At 44.2% G+C, this 24119-nt stretch overlaps 1 protein-coding gene across 2 annotated transcripts in view; it reads left to right on the top strand.

Annotated features, from left to right (window-relative positions):
* The window catches only part of NRP1 (neuropilin 1), a 142677-nt gene that overhangs the window by 62994 nt on the left and 55564 nt on the right, over positions 1 to 24119 (top strand). For both annotated transcript variants that reach the window (XM_065398538.1, XM_065398537.1), the window contains exons 6-7: positions 6509 to 6664; positions 15669 to 15835. In XM_065398538.1, coding sequence (XP_065254610.1) covers positions 6509 to 6664; positions 15669 to 15835 — 323 coding nt within the window. The remainder of the gene's footprint in view (positions 1 to 6508; positions 6665 to 15668; positions 15836 to 24119) is intronic.

Here is a 24119-nt window from a genome sequence, read left to right as displayed (position 1 = left end):
TGTTTTGGGTCAATCAAAATATTTGGATGAAATTCCAGTGCTTCACTACAATATCAGTGTAGTACAGTACAGTATAAAAAAGTATGCCATCGTAAAGAATTGAAATGAAATATTGTTTCAAAATAGAAAATTGAAATGATCCATTCTAAAAAGATTGAACAGAACATTTTGACCATATCAGAATGCTTCAGTCTGATTTTTTTTCAAAATAAAATGTCATCAACATTGACAAACCTGTGAAACATTTTACTTTTGATGAACTGGTATTTTCCAGTGGAAAAACCTTCCGTTGGAAAATTTCTGACCAGCTTTAACGCTCACTCTTGAACAAGCTAGTCCCAAAGTGATCTTTCACAATCATGGCGTTTCAGACCAGCTGTACTTCTATACCCCTCCAACAGCTTGATCCTGGCAGGTGCTGAGCCTTCTGCAGGTGCTGATCTGACCTTGATACTGCAAAGCAATTAAGTATGTGCTTATCTTTAAGCATGTGAGTGATTTCACTGACTTCAAAGGGATTTCACTGGGGAAGTTTATATGTTGACATTTAAGCATGAGTGTAAGTGTTTTGCTGGGAATAAGGCCAGAATGCTCAGCACCCTGCAGGATAGCACTGTTTCTGCAGAACTGTGTGTGGTGGGCATCTTTTGATCTCAGGTGCTCCTCTCTTTAACACAGCAGCAGCTGGTACAAACTATTCTGGAAAATATCTTGAAACTAAAGTCAACCCTTGCAAACGACTGAGCAGACACAGGGCCATCTTTTTGAAGGAGGAAGTGACACAGGGCACTGAGTGGGTTGGTGTGAGCAGGGGAGCAAAAGAGCAATAAGTCAGTATGTGATTTTGTGTTGGTGTCTTTGCCTAGGGCACAAATGTACCTAAGCCCAGCCCTGGCTAAGAGCAATCCATTGATAACTTCTAAGAAAAATAGTGCCCTCAAAACCATGAATAGCTGAGGTGATGAATTGCACATATTCATCATGCAGATTTTTTTGAAGCTTTATGGATTGTCTTCCAGAGGCTCAAAAGCAATTTAAAGAAGTTTACATATGTTTTGAGCACCACAGGCTAAGCATTACAGCTCTGGTCAACACCACAAGTGCGTGCCCTAAATTATAGAACTAAAAACACTTTGCTATCGTTGTTCACATCAGTGCAAATGAAAGATGCCATTAATCTAGCTGCCTTTTTGTTGTTGTTGTTTGTAGTTATTGTGGTTACTCTCTATACTGGTGATAACCTTTTAAGGAATAGTATGTAACAGCTCATATTTGACTACTGGACGAGTTAGGACAGGTGTTCATTTTTCAAATTCCATTAAGCACCCTAAACACTAAATTATATGTAAATGTTTAGACAATAAAAACCCTACTATCCTGTGAAATACTTTATATTAGGTTGTCAAGTGATTAAAAAATTAATCACGATTAATTATGCGATTAATCACACTGTTAAACAATAATAGAATACCATTTATTTGAATATTTTTGCATGTTTTCTACATTGTCAAATATATTGATTTCAATTACAACACAGACTACAAAGTGTACAGTGCTCACTTTATATTTATTTTTATTACAAATATTTGCACTGTAAAAAATAAAAGAAATTGTATTTTTCAATTCACCTCAGATAAGTACTGTAGTGCAATCTCTATCATGACAGCTGAATTTACAAATGTAGAATTATGTATAAAAATAACTTCATTCAAAAATAAAACAGTGTAAACCTTCAGAGCCTACAAGTGCACTCAGTCCTACTTCTTGTTCAGCCAGTCACTCAGACAAACAAGTTTGTTTACATTTGCAGTAGATATGCTGCTCGCTTCTTGTTTACACTGTCACCTGAAAGTGAGAACAGGCATTCGCATGGCACTGTTGTAGCCGGCGTCGCAAGATTTTTATGTGCCAGATGTGCTAAAGATTCATATGTCCCTTCATGCTTCAACCACCATTCCAGAGGACATGCGTCCATGCTGATGACAGATTCTGCTCAATAACAACCCAAAGCAGTGCGGACTGATGCACGTTCATTTTCATCATCTGAGTCAGATGCCACCAGCAGAAGGTTGATTTTCTGTTTTGGTGGTTCGGGTTCTGTAGTTTCCACATCAGAGTGTTGCTTTTTTAAAACATCTGAAAGCATGCTCCACACCTCCTCCGCTCAGATTTTGGATGGCACTTCAGATTCTTAAACCTTGGGTTGAGTGCTGTCGCTATCTTTAGAAATCTCACATTGGTACCTTCTTTGCATTTTGTCCAATCTGCAGTGAAAGTGTTCTTAAAACGAACAGCATGTGCTGGGTCATCATCCGAGAATGCTATAACATGAAATGTATGGTAAAATGCAGGTAAAACAGAGCAGGAGTCATACAATTCTCCCCCAAGGAGTTCAGTCACAAATGTAATTAATACATTTTTTTACCCCGAGCGTACTCAACATGGAAGCATGTCTTGTGGAATGGTGGCCAAAGCATGAAGGGGCATACAAATGTTTAGCATATGTGCCATATAAGTACCTTGCAATGCCAGCTATAAAAGTGCCATGCGCATGCCTGTTCTCACTTTCAGGTGACATTGTAAATAAGAAGCGGGCAGCATTATCTCCTGTAAATGTAAACAAACTTGTTTGTCTCAGCGAACGGCTGAACAAGAAGTAGAACTGAGTTGACTTGTAGGCTCTTAAGTTTTACATTATTTTGTTTTTGAGTGCAGTTATGTAACAAAAAAAAATCCGTAATACAAAAATCTGTATTTGTAAGACGCATTTTCACAATGAAGAGATTGCACTACAGTACTTATCTGAGGTGAATTGAAAAATACGATTTCTTTTATCATTTTTACAGTGCAAATATTTGTAATCAAAAATAATGTAAAGTGAGCACTGTACACTTTGTATTCTGTGTTGTAATTGAAATCAATATATTTGAAAATGTAGAAAAACATCCAAAATATTTACTACATTTCAATCGGTATTCTATTGTTTAACAGTGTGATTAAAACTGCCATTAACTGCAATTAATTTTTTTCATCACAATTAATTTTTGAGTTAATCACGTGAATTAACTGTGATTAATCAACAGCCCTACTTTATATGACATACAGTATACTTTAAAAAGCAGATTTTAATGTTCATTAAGATGGATAATTAATTTACACTTTAAATTAGTATTTTAAGATGGATATCACTGACACTTTTTTCCAGTGGATTTAAGCAAGATATGAATTTGGCCCCTTAGGCCAATGTGAAAGGCAACTATGAAGTATGCAACATTGAGATGAGTCTGATGGCCTCAAGGGAAAATAGTTCAGCTCAACATCTCTTCTGTGGCTTCATCTTTACAGAAGGAAAAAGGAAGCATAACTAGGAATAGACTTTCTAGTGAGAGTGTTAAACCACTAGGCATGCACTGTGAATGCTGAACCCCTGACATGTACATACTCAGAACATCTAGCTTTAAACTGGAACGGGCAGAACTAGTGTCTGCATTTTAGGATGGTTCTGTAAAATAATTTTTTGCTGCCTCTTCAACCCTTTAGCCTAAATATAATGAATTCCTTTCCACTATGATCACACCAGTCCCATGCAGACTAGCTGAGAAAGGAGGCAGGAATCTCAGGGACAGATAGAGTACTGACAACCAAGTGGATAAATCCAGGGAGAGCTCACACAGATGCCTCTGCTCTTTTGGCAATGTCAGATGGCCTCTGATGAGTCTACATCAATTCCAAGGGTGTATTTACCCTTCAGACTGGGGATGTGATTCCCAGCTTGAGAAGACATATTCACACTAGCTGTGATTGAGCTAGGGCTCTAAAAATTAGATTGTAGCTATGGCAGTGTGACAGAAGGGGCTAGCCACCCTGAGTACATGCCTCTGGTCTGGGACAGGTACATACTTGGGGCAACTAGCCCCTTCTAATGCTCATGCTGGCACAGCTACTCTATTTTTGTGCCCTAGCTTGATCAGAGTATGTGTCTTTGAGCTGGGAATAACACCACCAGCTCAAAGTGTAGACATACCCCAAGTGACACACATTTGGACGAGATCCTCATGTGGGGTGCTAACAAAATTACACAAATCCTTATTGCTGGAAGCTACCAACAGATTTCTAGGCCTAGTCTCCAGCAGGCTATCGTTCTAGCATCAGCGGTCCAGAATTCAGATGCATTCTTCTGTCTGGATTTTGGGAGAGCATTCTCTGTGTTGAAATGTATGTATTCCTTTGCCACATACATCATAAGTGAGAATTTGTTCGCTCTCTCCTGAATGGGAAGGATTAGCAGGACACTACAAGAAATAGAGACACATTCCATCTAAATAAGCAATGATATTGTCTCTTTGGATTATTGTTCAAGCTGTTTTCTCCACGGTACATTATTTGGTGTGGTGACTCTTTATACATTATTAAGTAATTTATTCTCATTCAGAAGTCTGCAAGACTTAAATGGGAAAAAAGCCCTCAAAGTATGGTAGGTATTTATATAGGAGAATAAGAAGCTCTATTTAATCTAGTTCTGCTAGGATCAATATTGCATTAGTTCAGTAAGTTAAGGCTTACATGTTGTGTAAGAAAATTCAATACCTCTTTGTATCATGTTTTGCAAAGCTTTTGGCTCCTGAATCTATGCAGCTAGCAAAGAGAATAGCACTGTGATATCTAGAGGCAATATTCAGAAGAATGAAATGCAGAATTACCAAGTGTGTTTTAAAAATTATAAACCAGTGAGTCATGGTGAATCTTAAAGTATGAGTCTGCTTTAAACAAAGTTATCTTCTGTTTGCCATTTCAAAGGGTCCTTCCCTGCAGGAAATGGGGGAGGGGGACTCTGAGTGCCATAACATGGAGGCCACATCTCTCCTGTTCTCTTGTAGTCTTCAGCAAAGTCAGTGGCTACAATGATCAAAGGCCATAGTGGGAAGGAGCAGGGTCACAGCTGTTTGCCCATCCTAGGAAAAAAAGACAATGAAGGGTCAAGCTGTATTCAGACTGACGAAATTTTTTTTTAAAGAGTAGTACTGCTAGTGCTCCAGAAGAACAGCTTTCTCATTTCAAATAATAAGATCATAAGCGGTTTCATGGTTTCCAGGGCAGGAAAGAATCCAATTTATGTCCTCTGCAGCATGTTCCATTACATCCATACATCCAGAGCAGCCATGGTGAAAAAAGGGTCTGAGTTGGCTGGTGACTATTATTTTAAATGTGATGGCATTGCCAAGGCAACTGGAAGCTGATTCTATAAGAGACTGTGGCCAGAAGATACAGGGGAAAAAACCTATATTGGCAGAAGGGGCTACATCATCTAAGCTGCTTCCTTCTGGCAGCACTGGCGTAGTAGAGAAGTGTGGCTGGCAGTGGAGGTTATTCCAAGTGGAAACTGTTTTATTTGCTGGCAAAATCCAGTGAGTTTCTAGAGAAATTATGTTAGCTGATGTTTATCCTTGCATATTTAATAATTAAGCTTTGTAAACGTTTTAAGTTTTAAACTGAAAACTAACCAGACTTCCAACAATGATGATGATGTGACAGTGTGGTCATTTAGCTCTGGAAGGCTGAAGGTGTGGGTTTTGTGGCCTGCCAGTATTATAGCTAAGTTTTTGCATAGAATCTAGTACTACATTCAATGTTTGTTAGCAGAGATTTATCACTGTTCAGCAGTTTATGGCTCTATCCAAGAGGGATGCACAAGCACAGGAAAGCCTTATATATTGGTTGTGAGTAGCCAGATTAGTCAAGGGGGAAAATCATCACACTGCACAAGCCAAGCAGAAAAATATCAGGATTTGTTTTTTAACTTTCAAACTGTAATGAATATCTCTAAGGAATTCAAAAGCAAGAGGTGGGGGAAATGTTCATACTTCATTTTATTTTTTTTCCTTGCCAGTGTCTGAGTGAAGGGGAGAAAAGAGCTGCTAGAAGCTGTTAAAAGCTCAAATAGGAGGGAACAAGGGTCTCTCATTGATCACTATGTAATTGCAAGAGAAAAAAACATTTTTCTAAATTTGCTGAAAAACTAATGACAGGTTGCCTGCAAAACTGGGACAGTAAGTACCTGATTCTGCAAGGTGCTGAGTAGACTCAGTCCCCTTTACTTTAGGAGAAATTCACATTGTTCAGCACCTTGTAGGCTGGGTGTGCAGAGTAGGCCACTCAGAGCCCCTTATTATCAATAGGTGCTTTAATCACGTCAGAAAATACTTCTGCTTCTTTGTGCGTGTAATTTTGTACCATCATTGCCCATGACGGACCACTTTAAAAACTGTACCTTTTGAAAATCTAGCCCTATATTTAGCTTTATTTGTTATCTGGAACATTGTACCAGTGAGATTATTATGGCAGGATAAGCAATTTTCCATTCATTACTCAGCTATTGAGGAGACAGTAATTTTAAACTGTTGCAGGGACTCCCTATTTCCTGCTGAGGGATCTCTTTGGTGGGCTATTGTATTGACACTCATTGTTGTAGGAGAAAGGTAGTGAACTATTATGCTTTGTTTCTTTTCAGTTGGCCCCCACATAGGGCGTTATTGTGGACAGAACACACCAGGCCGAGTGCGCTCTTCAACTGGAATCCTTTCAATGGTTTTTTATACTGACAGTGCAATAGCAAAAGAGGGATTCTCCGCAAACTACAGCATCTTACAGAACAGTGTCTCAGAAGGTCAGTGTTTATCTATCCTGCAGGGCCTTGTGGTAAATATTCTGTTATGTCTTCTTGCACACTGGATGCCCTATGAAACATTAAAGAAGCCTTAAATAATAAGGGTGGTGGGATTTTTTGTTTTGTTTTTAAGCAGGTAACCTTTGAATATCAATGTGAGGAGAAGACACTTCTTCGTGGTTTTATTTTTTAATAAAGTCAGGAAGGTAGAAGAATTGTTATAAATAACTAAGTTGGCAGAGTAAACCTGGGACTGATGAGCTGTGGAAGCATTGCACTGAAACAATGAAATATGAACAAGGCTTGCAACCTTCAAAAACTCATATTCTTCTTTTGTTACAAGGAGTGAGCTTTGATGATCAAGTTCCTAGATGAAAAGGACTGATTTACCATACATAGCCTTCCTCAAACCATATCATAAGAAATCTTTGGCATTATTCTGAAATCTGTGACAGATTTCTCTCCCAAATGTCAATCTCAAATCTCTTCAATGCTTACCCTCACAACACAGCCTGAAATGTTTAATGGAGGCCTCACATTACACCACAGCATTGTAGACTTCCTTGTTTGGTTTGAACTTAAAACAAAGGGACCTCTTAGGTTTCAGGCCTTTTTTAATCAAACCCTCTCCTCTTTGTCTCAGCTAATGAGCTCCAAACGTTCACCCAGAATGAATGTAACACTCCCTCAAAGAAGAATCAAGAGTTACCTTGCATAGGGTGAAATTCTCTCCCTTCTCAATGTGAAATCTAAGTAAATGGACCAGAAGCCAACCCAACCTCCAGGGAGGATATAAAGCACCCTATTCCACCACTTAGCCTGGAGCTGTGGCTTTAATCCCTGTACACACTGAATGTGGGATATTCTGGCCACTTGGTGCATGTTGTTTTAGCCCTGCTCTACACTGGAGGGGGGGGGGAGAATTCGACCTAAGATACGCAACTTCAGCTATGCGAATAGGTCAACTTACCTGGCCATGAGGACGGCGGCGAGTCGACCGCTGCCGCTCCCCCGTCGACTCCGCTTCCGCCTCTCGCAAGCTGGAGTTCCGGAGTCGACGGGGAGCGCGTTCGGGGATCGATTTATCTGCGTCTAGACGAGACGCGATAAATCAATCCCTGATAGATAGATCTCTACCCGCCAATCCGGTGGGTAGTGAAGACCTGCCCTTAGATTCATTGGCCTCTTACTCAGGTGCAGGAGATGTAGCGTATCCCTGTGCCCCTGCTCCACAGCCACCTTCCTTCTGTCTATACAACCATTGTGTTGGAACCTTCTACTATCATGGGTTAATTTTACCCTTAAAATACAGTGCAGTCAAAATGTTAGGGCTTGTCTACACTTAAAATGCTGCAGCAGCACAGCTACACTACCTTAGCGCTTCAGTGAAGACATCAGCTACACCGACAGGTGGTCTTCTCCTGTCAACGTAAGTACTCCACTCTACGAGAGGCGGTAGTTAGGTCGATGGGAATTGTTGACTCTGGGGGTTAGTTTAACTGCATTGCTCAGGGATGTGGACTTTTCATACCCTGAGCAATGTAGTTAAACCAACCTAACAGCCTAGCATGGACCAGGCCTAAATGTGTGTATATATTGTGGCAAACCCAGGACAAACAGCTACAAAGGGGGGGGTAGTAATCAGTCCCAGGGGGTTAAAAAGGCCTCTCCTAAGCCACTGAGGAGAGAGAACCATGGGGAAATAAGGTTCAGCTGGACAAGGGGTTACCAGGGAACTAATTAGGTTCAGCTGGCTCCAACTGCTTGGGACCTTTTTAAACCCTCCCCGGCGTGGAAGGGGGGGGAAGAGAGAGGGAGAGAACCAGGGAAGCTGCCAGTACGTTAGGAGCAGCAAGGCTCTGAACCCTTCCTGCAAGGAAGGCTGCACTCTGTCCCCAGAAGGGAAGATAAACAAGCACAAGGGGCTGACTGAGAAAAGGACTAGCCAAACCCTGTGCTACCTGCAAGGATTTGCCTTGCCCAAGCCTGTGTCTCCAAGGCTAAAAAGGATTGAGCCTCCTGAGGAGAAGAAGGTACTTTGCCACACGTGGTGTCAGGAGTGGGATGGAGTGAGGCGTTGTGGCAAGCCATCTCAGGGCAAGGTAAATCACACACACACACACACAAAATGGAGGACGTAGTGAAGGCGTTGATTCAGGCCACTGCGGCCCAACAAGAGGCTACCAGAGTACAGATGACAGCCCAGCAAGAGTCAGTACGTGTCCAACAGGAGACAAACCAATTGCCGATGAACCAGGCGGCCCAAGATCGAGCCACCCTGAATGAAGTAGTGAACCAGTTGAAAGCCCTGACCACGCTGACGCACGGGCCCCAGGGGACCCGGCCGCTACGCGCAAGCAACTATTTACAGAAGATGACAACAGATGACGATATAGAGGCGTATCTCCTTGCATTCGAGAGGACGGCACTGCGGGAGGCTTGGCCCCAAGATCAGTGGGCAGGCCTCCTGGCTCCATTTCTGTGTGGGGAGGCTCAGAAGGCCTATTTCGATATGACCATAGAAGCAGCTATGGATTACCCCCAGCTGAAGGCGGAAATCCTGGCGAGGTCAGGGGTGACGCCGCCCATAAGGGCCCAGCGCTTCCATGAGTGGAAGTACTGGGATGACAAAGCGCCGAGGTCCCAGCTATTTGACTTGATCCACCTCGCCCGGAAGTGGCTCCGCCCTGAGACCCATGGGCCAGAGAAGGTGGTGGAAATCCTGGTGTTGGACAGGTACATGAGGGGGTTGCCGCCGGGCGTACGAGGGTGGGTCCGCCAAAATGATCCCTCCTCGTATGATGAACTAGTTGCCCTCGTAGAGAGACACTTAGCAGCCCAAGAACTTTCTCGGACCACTGGGGAAGGAAGGCGCCAGAGTCGGAGACCAGTCTCTGCACCGAGGCCCCAGTTTGCCCTAGTGCCAGGCCGGACAATGGAGGGGAGGAAGGAGGCAGAAGAGCAGCCCGCGGTCCCGGAGAGACTTGAGGACTGGGGGAGAAAGACTCGAGAGATAAAGCCCAGCAGCCCGAAAAATAGGGGGCTGCCCCGAGCGGGGTACCGATGTTATGCCTGTGGCGAAATCAGGCCAATGATCCCATATACCACAATATTCTCAAAGAAGTAGTCGAGGTAAATGGGGTACCCGTGGAGGGGAGAGTTAAGGGCGCGGGACCATATTATATGATTAAGAATGACCTGCTATACAGAGTAGTCCGGGTCCAAGAGCAAGTCATACAACAACTCTTGGTCCCACGGAAGCATCAAAGAGCCGTAATGGAGCTGGCCCACAGCCATCTGTTCGGGGGCCATCTAGGGGTAGATAAGACCCTGGATCGAATTCTACAGAGGTTTTTTTGGCCTGGCGTTTATGCAGCGGTCCGGCGATATTGCACATCCTGTCCGGAATGCCAGATACATGGGCCCCGACCCCACTTAAGGGCCCCTCTGGTACCTCTGCCAATTATCGAGGTCCCATTTGAGCGTATAGCTATGGACATAGTAGGGCCATTGGAAAAGTCAGCCCGGGGCCATCAATACATTCTGGTAGTACTAGATTATGCCATCCGATACCCCGAGGCCGTACCCCTACGGAATACCACGTCCAAGACCATAGCCAAAGAATTAGTCCAGATATTTTCCAGAGTAGGAATACCTAAGGAGATCCTGACGGACCAAGGGACCCCCTTTGTGTCTAAGCTGATGAAGGACCTGTGTACAATGCTCCACATACGGACCCTTAGAACATCGGTCTACCATCCCCAGACCGATGGCCTGGTCGAACGCTTTAATAGGACATTGAAGAACCTGTTACGGAAAGTGATTAGTCGTGACGGGAAAGACTGGGACGCCCTGCTGCCTTACTTGCTGTTTGCCGTATGGGAGGTACCTCAGGCTTCCACTGGATTCTCCCCCTTCGAGCTGTTATACGGTCGCCAACACCAGGGGCATACTGGACCTGGCTAAAGAAGACTGGGAAGAACAGCCGAACCCTGGGAGAAACGTTGTTGAACATGTGTTGCAGATGAAAGACAGAATAGCCCAAGTCGCCCCCCTTGTGCGCGAACACATGGAGAAGGCCCAAGGGGCACAACGGACAAACTACGATCGCCGAGCAACGACCCGGAAGTTCCAGGTGGGGGACCGGGTGATGGTGCTCATACCCACGGCCGAGAGCAAGCTCCTGGCCAGGTGGCAGGGACCGTATGAGGTAATAGAAGCGATAGGAGAAGTCGACTATAAGGTCCGACAGCCGGGCCGCCGGAAGCTGGAGCAGATCTACCATATAAATCTGCTGAAACCTTGGCAGGATAGAGAAGCTCCGGTGGCTGCGCTGGGGGCGCCATCCCCTAAAAGCAACCAGCCCGACCTGGTGAGGATATCCCCAGAGTTGACTCCGGAACAATGATCAGAAGTGATCAGCCTGATCAAACGCAACCAGGATGTGTTCTCCGAAAAGCCGGGCAGGACTATGGAGGTTCACCATCACATCCTCACGGAGCCTGGAGTGAAGGTGAACGTTAAACCATACCGGATCCCAGAGGCCAAGAGAGAAGAGATTAGGACAGAGGTCAGGAAAATGCTGGCCTTAGGAGTCATTGAAGAATCTCATAGCCAATGGTCCAGTCCCGTGGTTTTAGTGCCTAAGCCGGACGGCAGTATGAGGTTCTGCAATGACTTCCGCAAACTCAATGAGGTGTCCCAATTTGATGCCTACCCTATACCCAGGATAGATGAGCTGATTGACAGATTGGGAAAGGCACGGTTTATGTCTACCCTTGACCTTACCAACGGCTATTGGCAGATCCCCCTGGCCAAGGCCGACAAGGAGAAGACAGCCTTTGCAACTCCAGAAGGTCTATATCAGTACACTGTTCTCCCCTTTGGGTTGCATGGGGCCCCGCTACTTTCCAACGGCTAATGGACAAACTGTTGCGACCCCATGGAAAGTACGCGGCAGCCTATCTCGATGACGTCATGCCCCTTTGCAGTGGATGCACCAAAACAAGGACAAAAACACGAGAGTAACAAGATGGTTCCTGTCGCTTCAACCCTTCCACTTCACAGTACACATAGGTCTGGAACCCAACATGGCAATGCGGATGGCCTGTCGAGAGTGCACTGCTTTCCGACCCAAGTAGCCCAACCCCGTAGTGTTGAGCGGGGGGGGGGGGGGGATATGTGGCAAACCCAGGACAAACAGCTACAAAGGGGGTAGTAATCAGTCCCAGGGGGTTAAAAAGGCCTCTCCCAAGCCACTGAGGAGAGAGAACCATGGGGAAATAAGGTTCAGCTGGACAAGGGGTTACCAGGGAACTAATTAGGTTCAGCTGGCTCCAACTGCTTGGGACCTTTTTAAACCCTCCCCGGCGTGGAAGGGGGGGGAAGAGAGAGGGAGAGAACCAGGGAAGCTGCCAGTACGTTAGGAGCAGCAAGGCTCTGAACCCTTCCTGCAAGGAAGGCTGCACTCTGTCCCCAGAAGGGAAGATAAACAAGCACAAGGGGCTGACTGAGGGAAGGAATAGCCAAACCCTGCGCTACCTGCAAGGATTTGCCTTGCCCAAGCCTGTGTCTCCAAGGCTAAAAAGGACTGAGCCTCCTGAGGAGAAGAAGGTACTTTGCCACAATATATATATATATATATATGCACATTTATTCACAGTGAAACAGTAAAAATAGGTTTCAGTAACCACAGAAACAGATTTCTTGTTTAATCCATGCTAATAGGGTGTGTCTTTGTTCCCTCTCGTGGTTAAACCACATACAGAGTCTGCTACTGGCTCCAAGCTAAGGCAACCGCTCCTTTACCCCAAGCAGTCATGACTGTTTTCGGCTGAGATTCCAGGGGCTCCCACAAAGTACTGTGGTCAGGGTTGGGTTAATCTTTTGTGGGCCTGGCGCCAAACATATTTGTGGGCCCCCATGGGGGCAATGGAGTATGGTGCCAGGGGAGGGGGTCCCTGGAGCGAGGGGCTGGCCAGGGACAATGGGGCACAGTGCGGCGGGGATGGACCCGCTCCACCCATCCCAGTGCATGGGCACTGTTTACAAACCAGCAGCAGCTGCCAGATGCACGTTGGCCTGCCCCTTCTCCTCGGGGTGGGCGCCACACACACCCCCCCGCCCAACACTCCCCATACCCAGAGACCGCCCCCACAGACTCCTATGCCCTGTGCCCCCCGCTGAAATCCCCCACAGACCCATATGCCCAGCGCCCCCCAGCCCAGAGACTCCCCCACACACTCCTCACCACAACTGCATAGCACCCCACACAGACCCCACACTGCCCAGCACCCTCCAATGCATACACATCCCTATGCCCAGAGCCCCCGATGCCCCACTGCCCAGCGATCTCCCCACCGCCACAACTGCACAGCATCCCACACAAACCCCACACTGTCCAGTGCCCCAACATACACAGACTTTCCCCACCCCTCTATGACCAGCACTCCCACACCAGCCCCCACACTGCCCAGGGCCCCAAAACACACATATCTCCCGCACCCTACAGAAACCTGTGCCCTGACCCCCCAGATGCACTCACCAGCCCCACTGGGAGGTGACCATGCCTGCTGGGCTGAGCCAGCAGCACGGCTCGGGTCGGTCCCAGGACAGGGATCGCTCCAGCCCCTTGGGAGCAACGCAGTCAGCCAGGCTGGAGCGGGAGCAGAGCCTGTCCAGGCTGGGCTCCCTCCAAACCCACTTGTCTGGTAGAGCCCAGCCATGTCCCCTCACCCCCGTGCTGCTCTCCCCCCCGCGCATTGGCTGAGACTTGCCCAGTCTCTGCACCAGTCCCAGGCATCTCAGCCCCGGGGAGGCAGGGAGGGTCCCACAGCTGGTGGATGGCAGAGACCACTCAGAGCCAGAGCTGCACTGGGGAGTGGGGCAGACCCCCTGGATGCAACCCCCAAGAGTCCTGCCCAGCCTGCATAGCAGAGCCCAGCTGTTGGGTGGCGTGCGGGACCTGCTGGCAGGGAACCACTCACACAGCCAGGCCTGGGTGCTGGACTGCCCTGAGCGAGGGGCCAGATCCAGTTGTATGGATGGGTTAGTCGGGTCTATAATGGGCCCCTTCAAAGTGTGGGCCCAGCACCACTGGCACCATTGTAAATCTGGTACTGATTTTGGTGGCTCAGGATTTGGGGAGAATGTGGTACATCATGGGTAGGGTGACCAGGTGTCTGGTTTTCGACCGGAACGCCTGGTTGAAAAGGGACCCTGGCGGCTCCAGTCAGCACCACCGACCAGGCCGTTAAAAGTCTGGTTGGTGGTGCTGCGGCGCTAAGGCAGGCTAGTCCCTACCTGTCCTGGCTGGCGCCCCCGAAGCAGCCAGCAGTTCCACCTCCTAGGCGGGGGGACCATGCGGCTCCGCGTGCTGCCTCCACCCTGAGCACCAGCTCCGCACTCCCATTAGGGGTGGGGCTAGGGTATTTGGTTTTGTACGACTAGAAAGTTGGCAACCCTAATCATGGGAGATGTAATCTGGCCAGGGAGCTCAACCCATATAGGAGAATTGGGGCACGAGGCACCCACACTACAATTTCCAGGAGGCACCATGACAGCATTTCCCAAATGAATTTTTTGGTTTTCAGCCAAAAGCTTTTGCATGAAAATTTTCAGGGTTTTTTTTTTTAACTGAAAAGTCAAAATTTTGCACAGGAAAAATACACATTTGCAAACTGTGCTAGTTGTCACAATTCAATTAAAAGCATTTTCATTCATTCATCCATTAAAATTCCTCCCCTTCAGTGTTACTCTTTTGTGTACAAACATGTTATTCTAGCCCTGAGTTAATTAATGGCTCTTATTACCACACTCCGGTTTGCTGTCTCACAATACAAAACTGTTGATTTTTTTAAAGTTATAGGTGACATCCTGGTTTTCCTGTGGGCCATTTATCATGATGGCAACACAAGGAAACCTCTCCCCAGTATAAGATTAAAGATTCCCAGTTACATAAAAATAATTAAATATATTTAACAGCATTACGGGAAATAAAAGAAAAATCATATCCAGTCATATTTCTGTTGCAATGGGTTTTTAGATATTTTACTGCATGTATCTAGTCTAAATTTAGTGCTTGTGAAAGGCACTGGCCTATCTGACCTCCAGTTTAGAGAGGATGGGTATGAAATGCACTGGATTACAGATTCGGAAACTAAAGTCCTTTCTCTCCCCTCCCCCCCTCTCCCCCTCTTCCCCAGCAGATATAGCATAGGCAGTAAAAATGCAAGCATCCCCACACCACCATGTAAATATGCCTCAACCCTGAGTGGAGTAATCTTCTCCATGGGTCAGAGGATAATTTAGTCCCCATGGCCCATTCAGCCTTTGGCCAGTCCGTAGACTACTAACTAGGCAGCCAATTATTGCTAAATTGTCATGGTAATGTTTGTTTCTACGGAGATTGGATGGGGACCATCAATTCATGTAACATACAACTAGTTATCAAAGGAATGGTAACACCTTTTAGTCATTAAACACCTGGGCTGGATTCAAACCTGGTTTGTTTTCCTCATATCCAGGGTGTGGGGAAAATTGATGGACTTTGTAATAATAAATTGTAAAGTATTATTATATTTGACTCTAATACATTACAAAGAGTCATATATTACAAATTTTGATGTGTCTTCTGACTTGTTTGCTCCAGTTCTTATAGGTTAAGCATACATTGTTTTATGTTATAAATCCACCCACAGAAGTATTTTGCTATCCTAGGAAAGATAATTTGATTGTCCTGTATTGAAATGGCTACAATGCTGGGCTAAAAATATTTGTATAGCATTATTATTGCAGGAATTGCCATGACAACTCAAGTGACAGCGTTAAGAATGACACTACAAGCCCAGTACTGCCTCAGTTAAAGTTACTGAAGAATTCAAAGTCACATATAAAAAAAAATCTTTAGTTTTTCATATTCAGAACAGGAAAACATGTTCTCATTATCCTGAAACTAAACTGAAATAGCTGACTATAGTAATTATGGTAATTTATTTTTCTTCAGATTTCCAGTGCATGGAACCACTAGGTATGGAATCAGGAGAAATTCACTCTGACCAAATCACTGTCTCCTCCCAGTATAGCACCAACTGGTCTTCAGAAAGGTCCCGGCTAAATTACGCTGAAAATGGATGGACCCCTGGAGACGATTCCAGTAGAGAATGGATACAGGTAAGAAGTTAATGTTACAGAGACAATATTAATAAAACTCTGTGGAGTGCATTCAAGCTGGCAATGGAAAATGTAAAGAATATACAAAATAATACAGTAAAATATTTCTGCTTAATGTAAGAACTGTAGCAAGTGAATATCTTACATTTCCTGTTATACACACACACAAAAAGACTGACTCCCGAAGGTATAACAAAGAAAAGGTCAAGAAGATTAATTCTTTTGCTTCCTGTGTCTATTGTTTTTTCAGTCTTCTGGGCACAAATAACAGAGATTTTGGTTTAGTGGAAAAGTCAATATTAGTTTAACATACACTTAAAGTGAAATGGTCCAGTAAACTGAGCATGTGCTATCCCTCTAACTGATAATACTTAGAGTTATGTGGTACCATGCTTAATGGACTAGAATTTCACTTCTAAAGGCCTGAATCCAAATCTAGATTATGTCAGAAATGAAATGAGTTCACTGTTCCCAATCTTGCCCTTAGTAACTATTCTTCCATATCACAAAACAAAACATTCTTTAGTATGACTGGTAATCTTGTCGCCAAAGAACTATTGATATAAGCCCTGGTCCTGCAAACACGTATGCACCTGAAGACTCTCATTGGGTTCAGTGGGACTATTCATGTTTTAAAGTATTTGCAAGATCAGGTCCATAGTTCGCTGGTCACATCATTCCTGAACATGTTAGATGTATTCATATTAATTATTGTGGAATAAAACCAAATTCATTTTAGAAGACTAATACTAATATTTATATACCTAATATCACGCACACACAAAAAATACACACTTATCTGCATTATTTGAGTCTTTTTAACTTCTTGCTTTAATTGTGACCCAAACTCTGTTGCTGACAGCAACAGCCAGAAGTTTCACTTATGTCAGATTAATAATGCTGTATTTAAGGCTTACAGCAGATTAAATATGTGGAGCTCTCTTTCTGCTTCTGTTGTTTTCCATAGGAAATTACTAACTGACATACAAAAACAATGCATCATTAGCAATCAACAAGAATGTTCACGTTGCTGCTTCCTGTGAGGTTTGCAATGTGTAAGAAAGCTTAAAAGCATGTTGAGCAGCCGTCAGTAAGGGGAAGCAAGAAAGGAAAATTCTTACATTTCTGATTCTTTGCACACAATGGGACTCTCAAGAGTCCTGCTTAAGAGGCCCAGACATATCCTGAATTGCTGGAAACTTGCTAATTGTAAGTGATGGACTTAGTAATACTTGTATGTGGCAAAAAAGCAGTTGATTCTTATTCCCTTAACTAGCCATAAATAAGAGTTAAAACTTCCCAATCTTTACCTAAGAAGTAATAGGCTTGGTATTAATCAATGCTGCTTGAAATCCATGGAATGCGTGTGGGAAAAGAGTGGAGTGCATCAGAATCAAATTCCATGTGTTTCATCTGTTTGTATGGCTGCCTTTCTTTCTTTCTGTCACTTACGCATTTGTTGCTTCATAATCAAAACAAGCAGGTTAGTCAAATCTAATTCATGTGGCTTATGTGCTTTAGTCGCTTATAGTTATTACATATATATAGTTTAATCCCTTAACTGAAGAACTAGATCTTTCCACGAAAAAGCTTTTTTTTTAATGTTTTATTTTTTATAACAAAAATATAACAAAATGGACTCAGTCCTAAATTGCTCTAACCTTTATGCTTGGGACTTTAAGCCACCTTTCCATTACCCCAAACCTGGCATAGCCAGGGACCGAAAAAGCCTCAACATAATTTAGAGTGGGCTCAGGCTGCAGTCCGCTGCTATGCCAGCCAAGAAACTGGTGGAGTGCCGTGTGCTCCATACTGGCACACTGTCAGCTGACCTCTCGCAGGCCCTACCTATACCTGAAGTGGTATAGCCTCAGACAATTTTCCCCAGGTGCTAGGGTCTCCAGGGGGACTTGTCTCTCTGAAGCAGAATTAATCCTAGAGCCATCTGAGCCAAAACAGCTCCATACCCATCCTGCTCCCACTGCAGGGCTGTGTCTAGTTGACATGATTGAGCCCATAACATAAAATCCTTTTAAAAGATTTGTTATACTACATATGAAAACTCCACTCAACCTGCCTGTTGTAGAGGAGCTCTACATTGCAGGTCTCTGCAATTCACCAGAGAGCGGTTATGTGGCTGGGGCAGGAGCATGCAAACAGCACAGATGTATGCACCCATACTCTGTGGATCTGTTTCTGATTTACACTAAGGCCCCTTTACACCACTCCAGCAATGTAAAGAGGCCTCAAAATGGGTGTAAATTTGAGGCCCCTTTACATTACCAGAGCTTTAGTGTGAAGGAGAATCAGGCCCTGGGAGTGAGGTGGGGAGAAGGAGTAGGACGCACCCATTGCTCCCACCTATATTCTGCAGTGGCAGCAGCCACACAAACTGGCAGCCCAGACAGATTAGCGAGTTGGAGCCGAGGATACCGTGTCTTGGTCCCGCATCATTTTCAGTAGCTTGATTCCTTTTTCATCCCAATTGGCCCAGGAAGTTTGAAATGCAGGAAGACATATGTGACTGATTTTAAATGATCATCGGTATTATGATCATATTTATTTATTTAATTACAAACTGAGGAACAATGGGTTAAGTGCTTTCCACTAAAGTCAGTTGAAATTGCTGGGTCAGCTGCTCAGCACTTTTGAATATCAGATACCTCAACATGGACTTAGGCAGCCATTTGTGAAAATCTTGAATGTTGTGTATTATGATTCAACATCCTTTGGTGATGCTTGTAATAAACCTGTGTTGCAGGATTTTATCTGAATAAAGCATGGTCCATCAATGGCTAATAGTCAGGATGGGCAGGGATGGTGTTTCTAGCCTCTGTTTGCAAGAAGCTGGGAATGTGCGACAGAGGATGGATCACTTGATCATTACCTGTTCTGTTCATTCCCTCTGGGGCACCTGGCATTGGCCACTGTCAGAAGACAGGATACTGGGCTAGATGGACCTTTGGTCTGACCCAGTATGGCCGTTCTTATGTTCTTATACTGACTACACACAGTAGGAACTCTGGGATTCAGAGAACCAGCAAAACAGGCTGAATGATATATCAGTGTTGAACCTGAAACTAAGCCCTGGTCTACACTGGGGGGTGAGGGGGGGGGAAATCGATCTAAGTTACGCAACTTCAGCTATGTGAATAATGTAGCTGAAGTCGACGTACTTAGACCTACTTACTGTGCTGTCTTCACTGCAGTGAGTCGACTGCTGCCACTCCCCCATTGACTCTGCCTGCGCCTCTCACGGAGGTGGAGTACAGGAGTTGACAGGAGAGCGCTCGGGGGTTGATTGATCATGTCTAGACTAGACCCGCTGGATCGATCGCTGCCTGCTGATCTGGCGGGTAGTGTAGACATACCCTAAGTTGAAACCACTTCTCTTATAATACTAGCTGGATAAAGATCCACTGCTTTAAGATTTTCAAAAATGTGTGTATTTATTGATCCATTCACACTTGTAAGACCCCAATTTATGCATGAACAGTTAGGTGGCTAAGTGGTCATATCTGCCTTTGAAGGTGTGTGGGGGGGGGGCAGTATTTTTTATTGGACCAATTTCTGTTGATGAGAGAGACAAGCTTTTGAGCTCGAAAATTTGTCGCTCTCACCAACAGAAGTTGGTCCAATAAAAGATATCACCTCCCCCACCTAGTCTCTCTAATATCCTGGGACTGACATAGCTACAACATCATTTTAAATTCCTGATACACATATGCAAATCAGGTGTATAAATGAGATGTGTGCAGCTGTACATATGCAAAGGTGTTTGAAAATGTAGCCCTAATTATTTATTTCCTTGTTTTGCCATTCTTTGTATGTGGCAAATACCACTAATCTCCTTTCCCTTCTTTTCCCCTCCCTTCAAGGTTAATATTTTTGCTAAAAGAAAAAATCCAGTTCCATATCTGGAGAGGGATATCTAGAGGGCATATGATATGATTGTTTTCCTTGAGGTGTTGATGTCTCTGGGACCATTTCACTGAAGAAAATTAGCAAAATGGTGGCTGCTTGTAATATTTCATTGAACAAAGATCTGCATGAATTCCAGCTGTGGACATATGAACTATTCTTCAGTAGGAAAACTAGATTCTCCCTTTGTGCCCATAAAATATTTCTCACTAACTCTTAAGCTCAGCTGAACATCAGTTGCACACCCTCCTGTGCTAAATGAATGCTTTCTTTTATTTTTCATTTTGAAATATATGTCAAAAGCTCAGACAAAAGATCAACAGCAAAACTACATCTCACATAGCTTTTTCTCTACTTCTTGTTACTCTTTTACAAATGTTTAAAATTTGCTGAAATAACTTGAACCTAGGGGTGACCATATTGTCTCCAGTGGAGTCAGCCTGGGCTGAGTTTCTTCCAGTGCATTTTAAATGATCATATAAATATTTTCTATTAATATACAAATAAGAATAGAATTAAGACATGAAAGGAACGCATGTGACAATGGTTACCAAAAATAAGCCTTAAATTAGTTAATTGTTCAATGGAATGTTACTATCTCCTGACCTTAAGCTAAACCTACTTGTTTATTTCACTTATGTTTCACACAGTAGGTTTCCATTTTGTGATTAAATAGAAGGGTTTTTTTTTAAATAAATAAAAACAACCCTTTAATTTAATCAAGAGCAAGATACTGCTGTTGAAATGTATGCCAGTGTCCCTTATTAACATATCTTTTCAGGGGAAAAATAGTATAGTGTTTCCATTTCTGTAATCTAAACAACAAACACGTTAATAGGTATCAATTACCAAACAGTTCCAGCTCTTAGAACCAGTAAGAAGGCCAGGGTGAGGGTTCCACATCTGGCTTTAGTGAAATCTGTTCCTGTCTGTGGTATTTAAAATTTAAAGAACTCCTGTTATTGTACAATTGGGAATCCTAGGGGAGTACAATGTTAATGAAATCCATAACATGCAAGGATTTTATGACTGCACTTTCAAAACTTTCCTTTAAAAGGGATGGCTGATTTCTGCCCTAGCACCAGTAATTGGATTTTTACAGAGTACATTTAATGTTCACATTTAGGACCTACAGTTACACTGTGTGTAATGTAACACATAAAATTCTTATATTTAAATGACGTTCCTATCTTGTTTTTGAAGCCCTTGAGCAAAAACCAGGCACTCCTAAACATGACAGGCCTTTACATCTCTGAGCCTCTGTAATAGATCTTAGCCACTTCCCTTCAAGGGGGAACGTAAAAGACTGCAGTGCTACAAAAAGAGCATAATACCAGAGAGGGTATGTTAAACAGAAGTCACTGGAGACCAATGTGTGTGTGTGATTTTGAGATTTGTTGCCCATTACTAGTCTCATTGGTGACCTACACTATTAATAATTCTCATGCCAATACAACTTTTCAAGCCCTCTGTGGACATTTTTTGTATATATTTACTACAGAATATGCAAGTTACTATCAAAATATTCCTTCCAATCTCTGTGGAACTATTATTCCTTCCATACAGCTCAGCAATGATATCTGAGGTGTGCATTTTTCCTTCTTTCTGCCTGGTCAGGCAATGACATCTGTGAGTGCGTTTCTTATTCCATCCACCCAGCTGGGCAGGAGTATCGGTGCAATTTCTTCTTCCCTCCACCTACCTGGACAGTAGCTCCTTAGCGGTGCAATTCTTCTCTCCTGTAACATTTAACAAGCCCTCTACATGCAGGTTGCTTGCAGAAAAGGGTACAGTATGTCTATTAACTATACAAGTACTTAGACTGAGCAGCAGGCTTCTGGCCATGGCGCAGGTCCCCTATTATCCCCCTTTTACTCTCTGGTCTGTCTGTCTAGATTCTTATACCAAACCCATCTCTGTGGCATCTGAGCACCTACTCAGGGTAGTCAATAGGCCCAACTGTCCTCAGGAGGATCAGAAGATATGATACAAAGTGAGTTTCCCAAGGCTTCTGGGGTTTACATGCCTCTTGTGGACATGTAAACCTAAGTCTGAAGTAGGGGGGCAAGAACAGGCCCCTTAAATAATACTGAGCCCTCACTAGCCTCCTTTGGTTAAGGTATCCGGTGTGTATTTACTGCTAATTTTCTTGTGCAGAGAAAATATATAGAATGATTTTAAACCTTCTTGTATACAGAGTAATTCAGCAGAATGATAGGGACTTCTGAAATGGAGCTTTCATTCCACATTTGTCTTTATTTCTTTAAATTTGCAGTTATCTATATTCCTATAATATTTATCCCTTTGTAAGTGTGACATAAAAGCATGCAGAACTGATATAAATTGGTGCACAGCAGATTTATTCCTGCAAAAGTTTGAAAATAATTGCATTTCATCATTTGGTGCCTTGGGCATTCAGCCGTGTAACTGGCCTATTTCCTTATCAGGTATTCACTTAAAAATACAGTCAGTATTTATATAGGCTGGTGCACAGCACATTAATTTCTTTAACAGGGTTATTCTTACATCAGGCAGATGTTTAGGTTGGGTTTCCTGAGCAAGCTTATCTAAATGTTTCACATGAATGCTTGGGGAAGTATAAACCTTGGTGCCTGTGTTTTTTTGTTTTTGGTTCTTTTGGAGTTTGCATTGCAGTGAAGTGCATCATACTACTGCATGTGATAAGATGAAACCTGGAAAAACTCAGCTTTCAAGTCCTCCCAATCTTTGAAAGGCTGCCTGAGAGGTGAACTTCACAGGCTTTAGTGCTGAGCTTTACCCATCGTTAGGGAGTGCATTGACATGAAAGCACAGTAACTGTCAATTCTTCCCCCTCCCCCTTCTAAGAATACAAGTTATATATTCACTTCATGTCATTTTACAGTTCATAATGCCACTCCAGCAAATTATAACAAGCAATGCTGGCTGTTCAGTTGTGTGAGGAAAATCATTATGGGTGTCTTATGCTCTTAAGATATGTTTGCATGAAGGTAAAGAATGCTACAGGAATCTTCCTTTCTGGATATTATTACAGAGTATAGATGGCACAGGCCAGGAGCTGGGTTAATTGACCAGGAGGAAGCTGTGACATGGGAATAAATGATGCAATTTGACAAAGGCACATACTGAAACCAGATAGTAGAAGAGCCACAGAACATATGACATTTGGAATGTTTCAAGCATTTAAATTAGCCAGTTCAAGCCAAGAGAACCCCCAGGCTTTGCCGTTGTCCCTGGGAAGTCAGAGTGGCGAGGGGACACTCACGGTACTGCACAAGATTCTTTGCTGTAACAAGCCATGATAGGTACAGTTTGCGGTATGACAGAAAAACCTTCCTACCCCTCTGTTGACCTTGACAGCCAGCCTTGATATAGCGGGATCCTATGGGCCTTAGGGGGCAATCCTATCTCCAGCATATGGGAGCATGCCAAGGCTGCACTTGTAGCCTTATTGCAATAGGCTACTCTGGTCATGTCACCCATTATGGAGGAGCCAGTGGATCAACATAATCAGGACCTACTAGCTATGCACATGCTTCCCAGCCCAGCTCCAGATCTCCCTGTGCCAGGGTGTTCTTCTCACTGCTAGAATGGCACCTCCTCCTGGCCATTCAAGGGATTAACTTCCCAAGGGCAATGTGCCTTCACATAGTTGCACACCATCTCTCTGTTTCTCTCACTCAAGCTGCTGCCGCCTCTTTGTGGCTTGACCCTCCAGCCAGGTCACTATATACATTTTCCCCCTTCAGGGCTATCAAAGTCTTTCTTCAGCAATCTTAGGCAATCTTCCCATTCACCACCTCATTGCCACTTCCTCAGTCCTAGGCAATCTTCCCACTCACTACCTCAATGGCTAGTGGGGGGAACCCAGGCTGCCCTCTTCTCCGGGTTCTAGCTCAGAGACCCTCTAATCAGCAGCCCAGGTCTGTTACATTCTCAACCTTGCCGCCTTTCCATGAGCCCTTTCCTTACCATCACCTGGCACTCCCCCACTCTGAGTTTGCCACCCTCCCAGACTCCAAACACTCCTCCCTTCTCCCAGAGAGTGACTACACACTTTCCCAGCAGCCTTTACTGCTGCCAGATTCCTGAGTTTTTACTAGCTCAGCCCACCTCTGCTCAGGTGAGCCTCCTTCTAATTAGGGCTTCCCTCCAACCCTTAATTTTCCCAGCTTGCAGCCTAATTGGTTGATTGGGCCCATCTGTCCTATCTCAGCCCTCTCAGAACCAGTGTGGGAAGTACACCCCATCACATTCCTCCACAGGTATAAGAAAAAAGCCCCTTTGGAGCCAAGCAGAGCCCCTGTGTGGGCTCCTCTGGTTCTGCCTCCCACCATCATGCAGTGGAATCCCACCAGTTCCA

This window comes from Emys orbicularis, chromosome 2 (assembly GCF_028017835.1).
Source record: "Emys orbicularis isolate rEmyOrb1 chromosome 2, rEmyOrb1.hap1, whole genome shotgun sequence".
Lineage (NCBI taxonomy): Eukaryota > Metazoa > Chordata > Testudines > Emydidae > Emys > Emys orbicularis.
The sequence above is the reverse complement of the archived record's forward strand: the minus strand, read 5'-3'. Positions and strand labels throughout refer to the sequence as shown.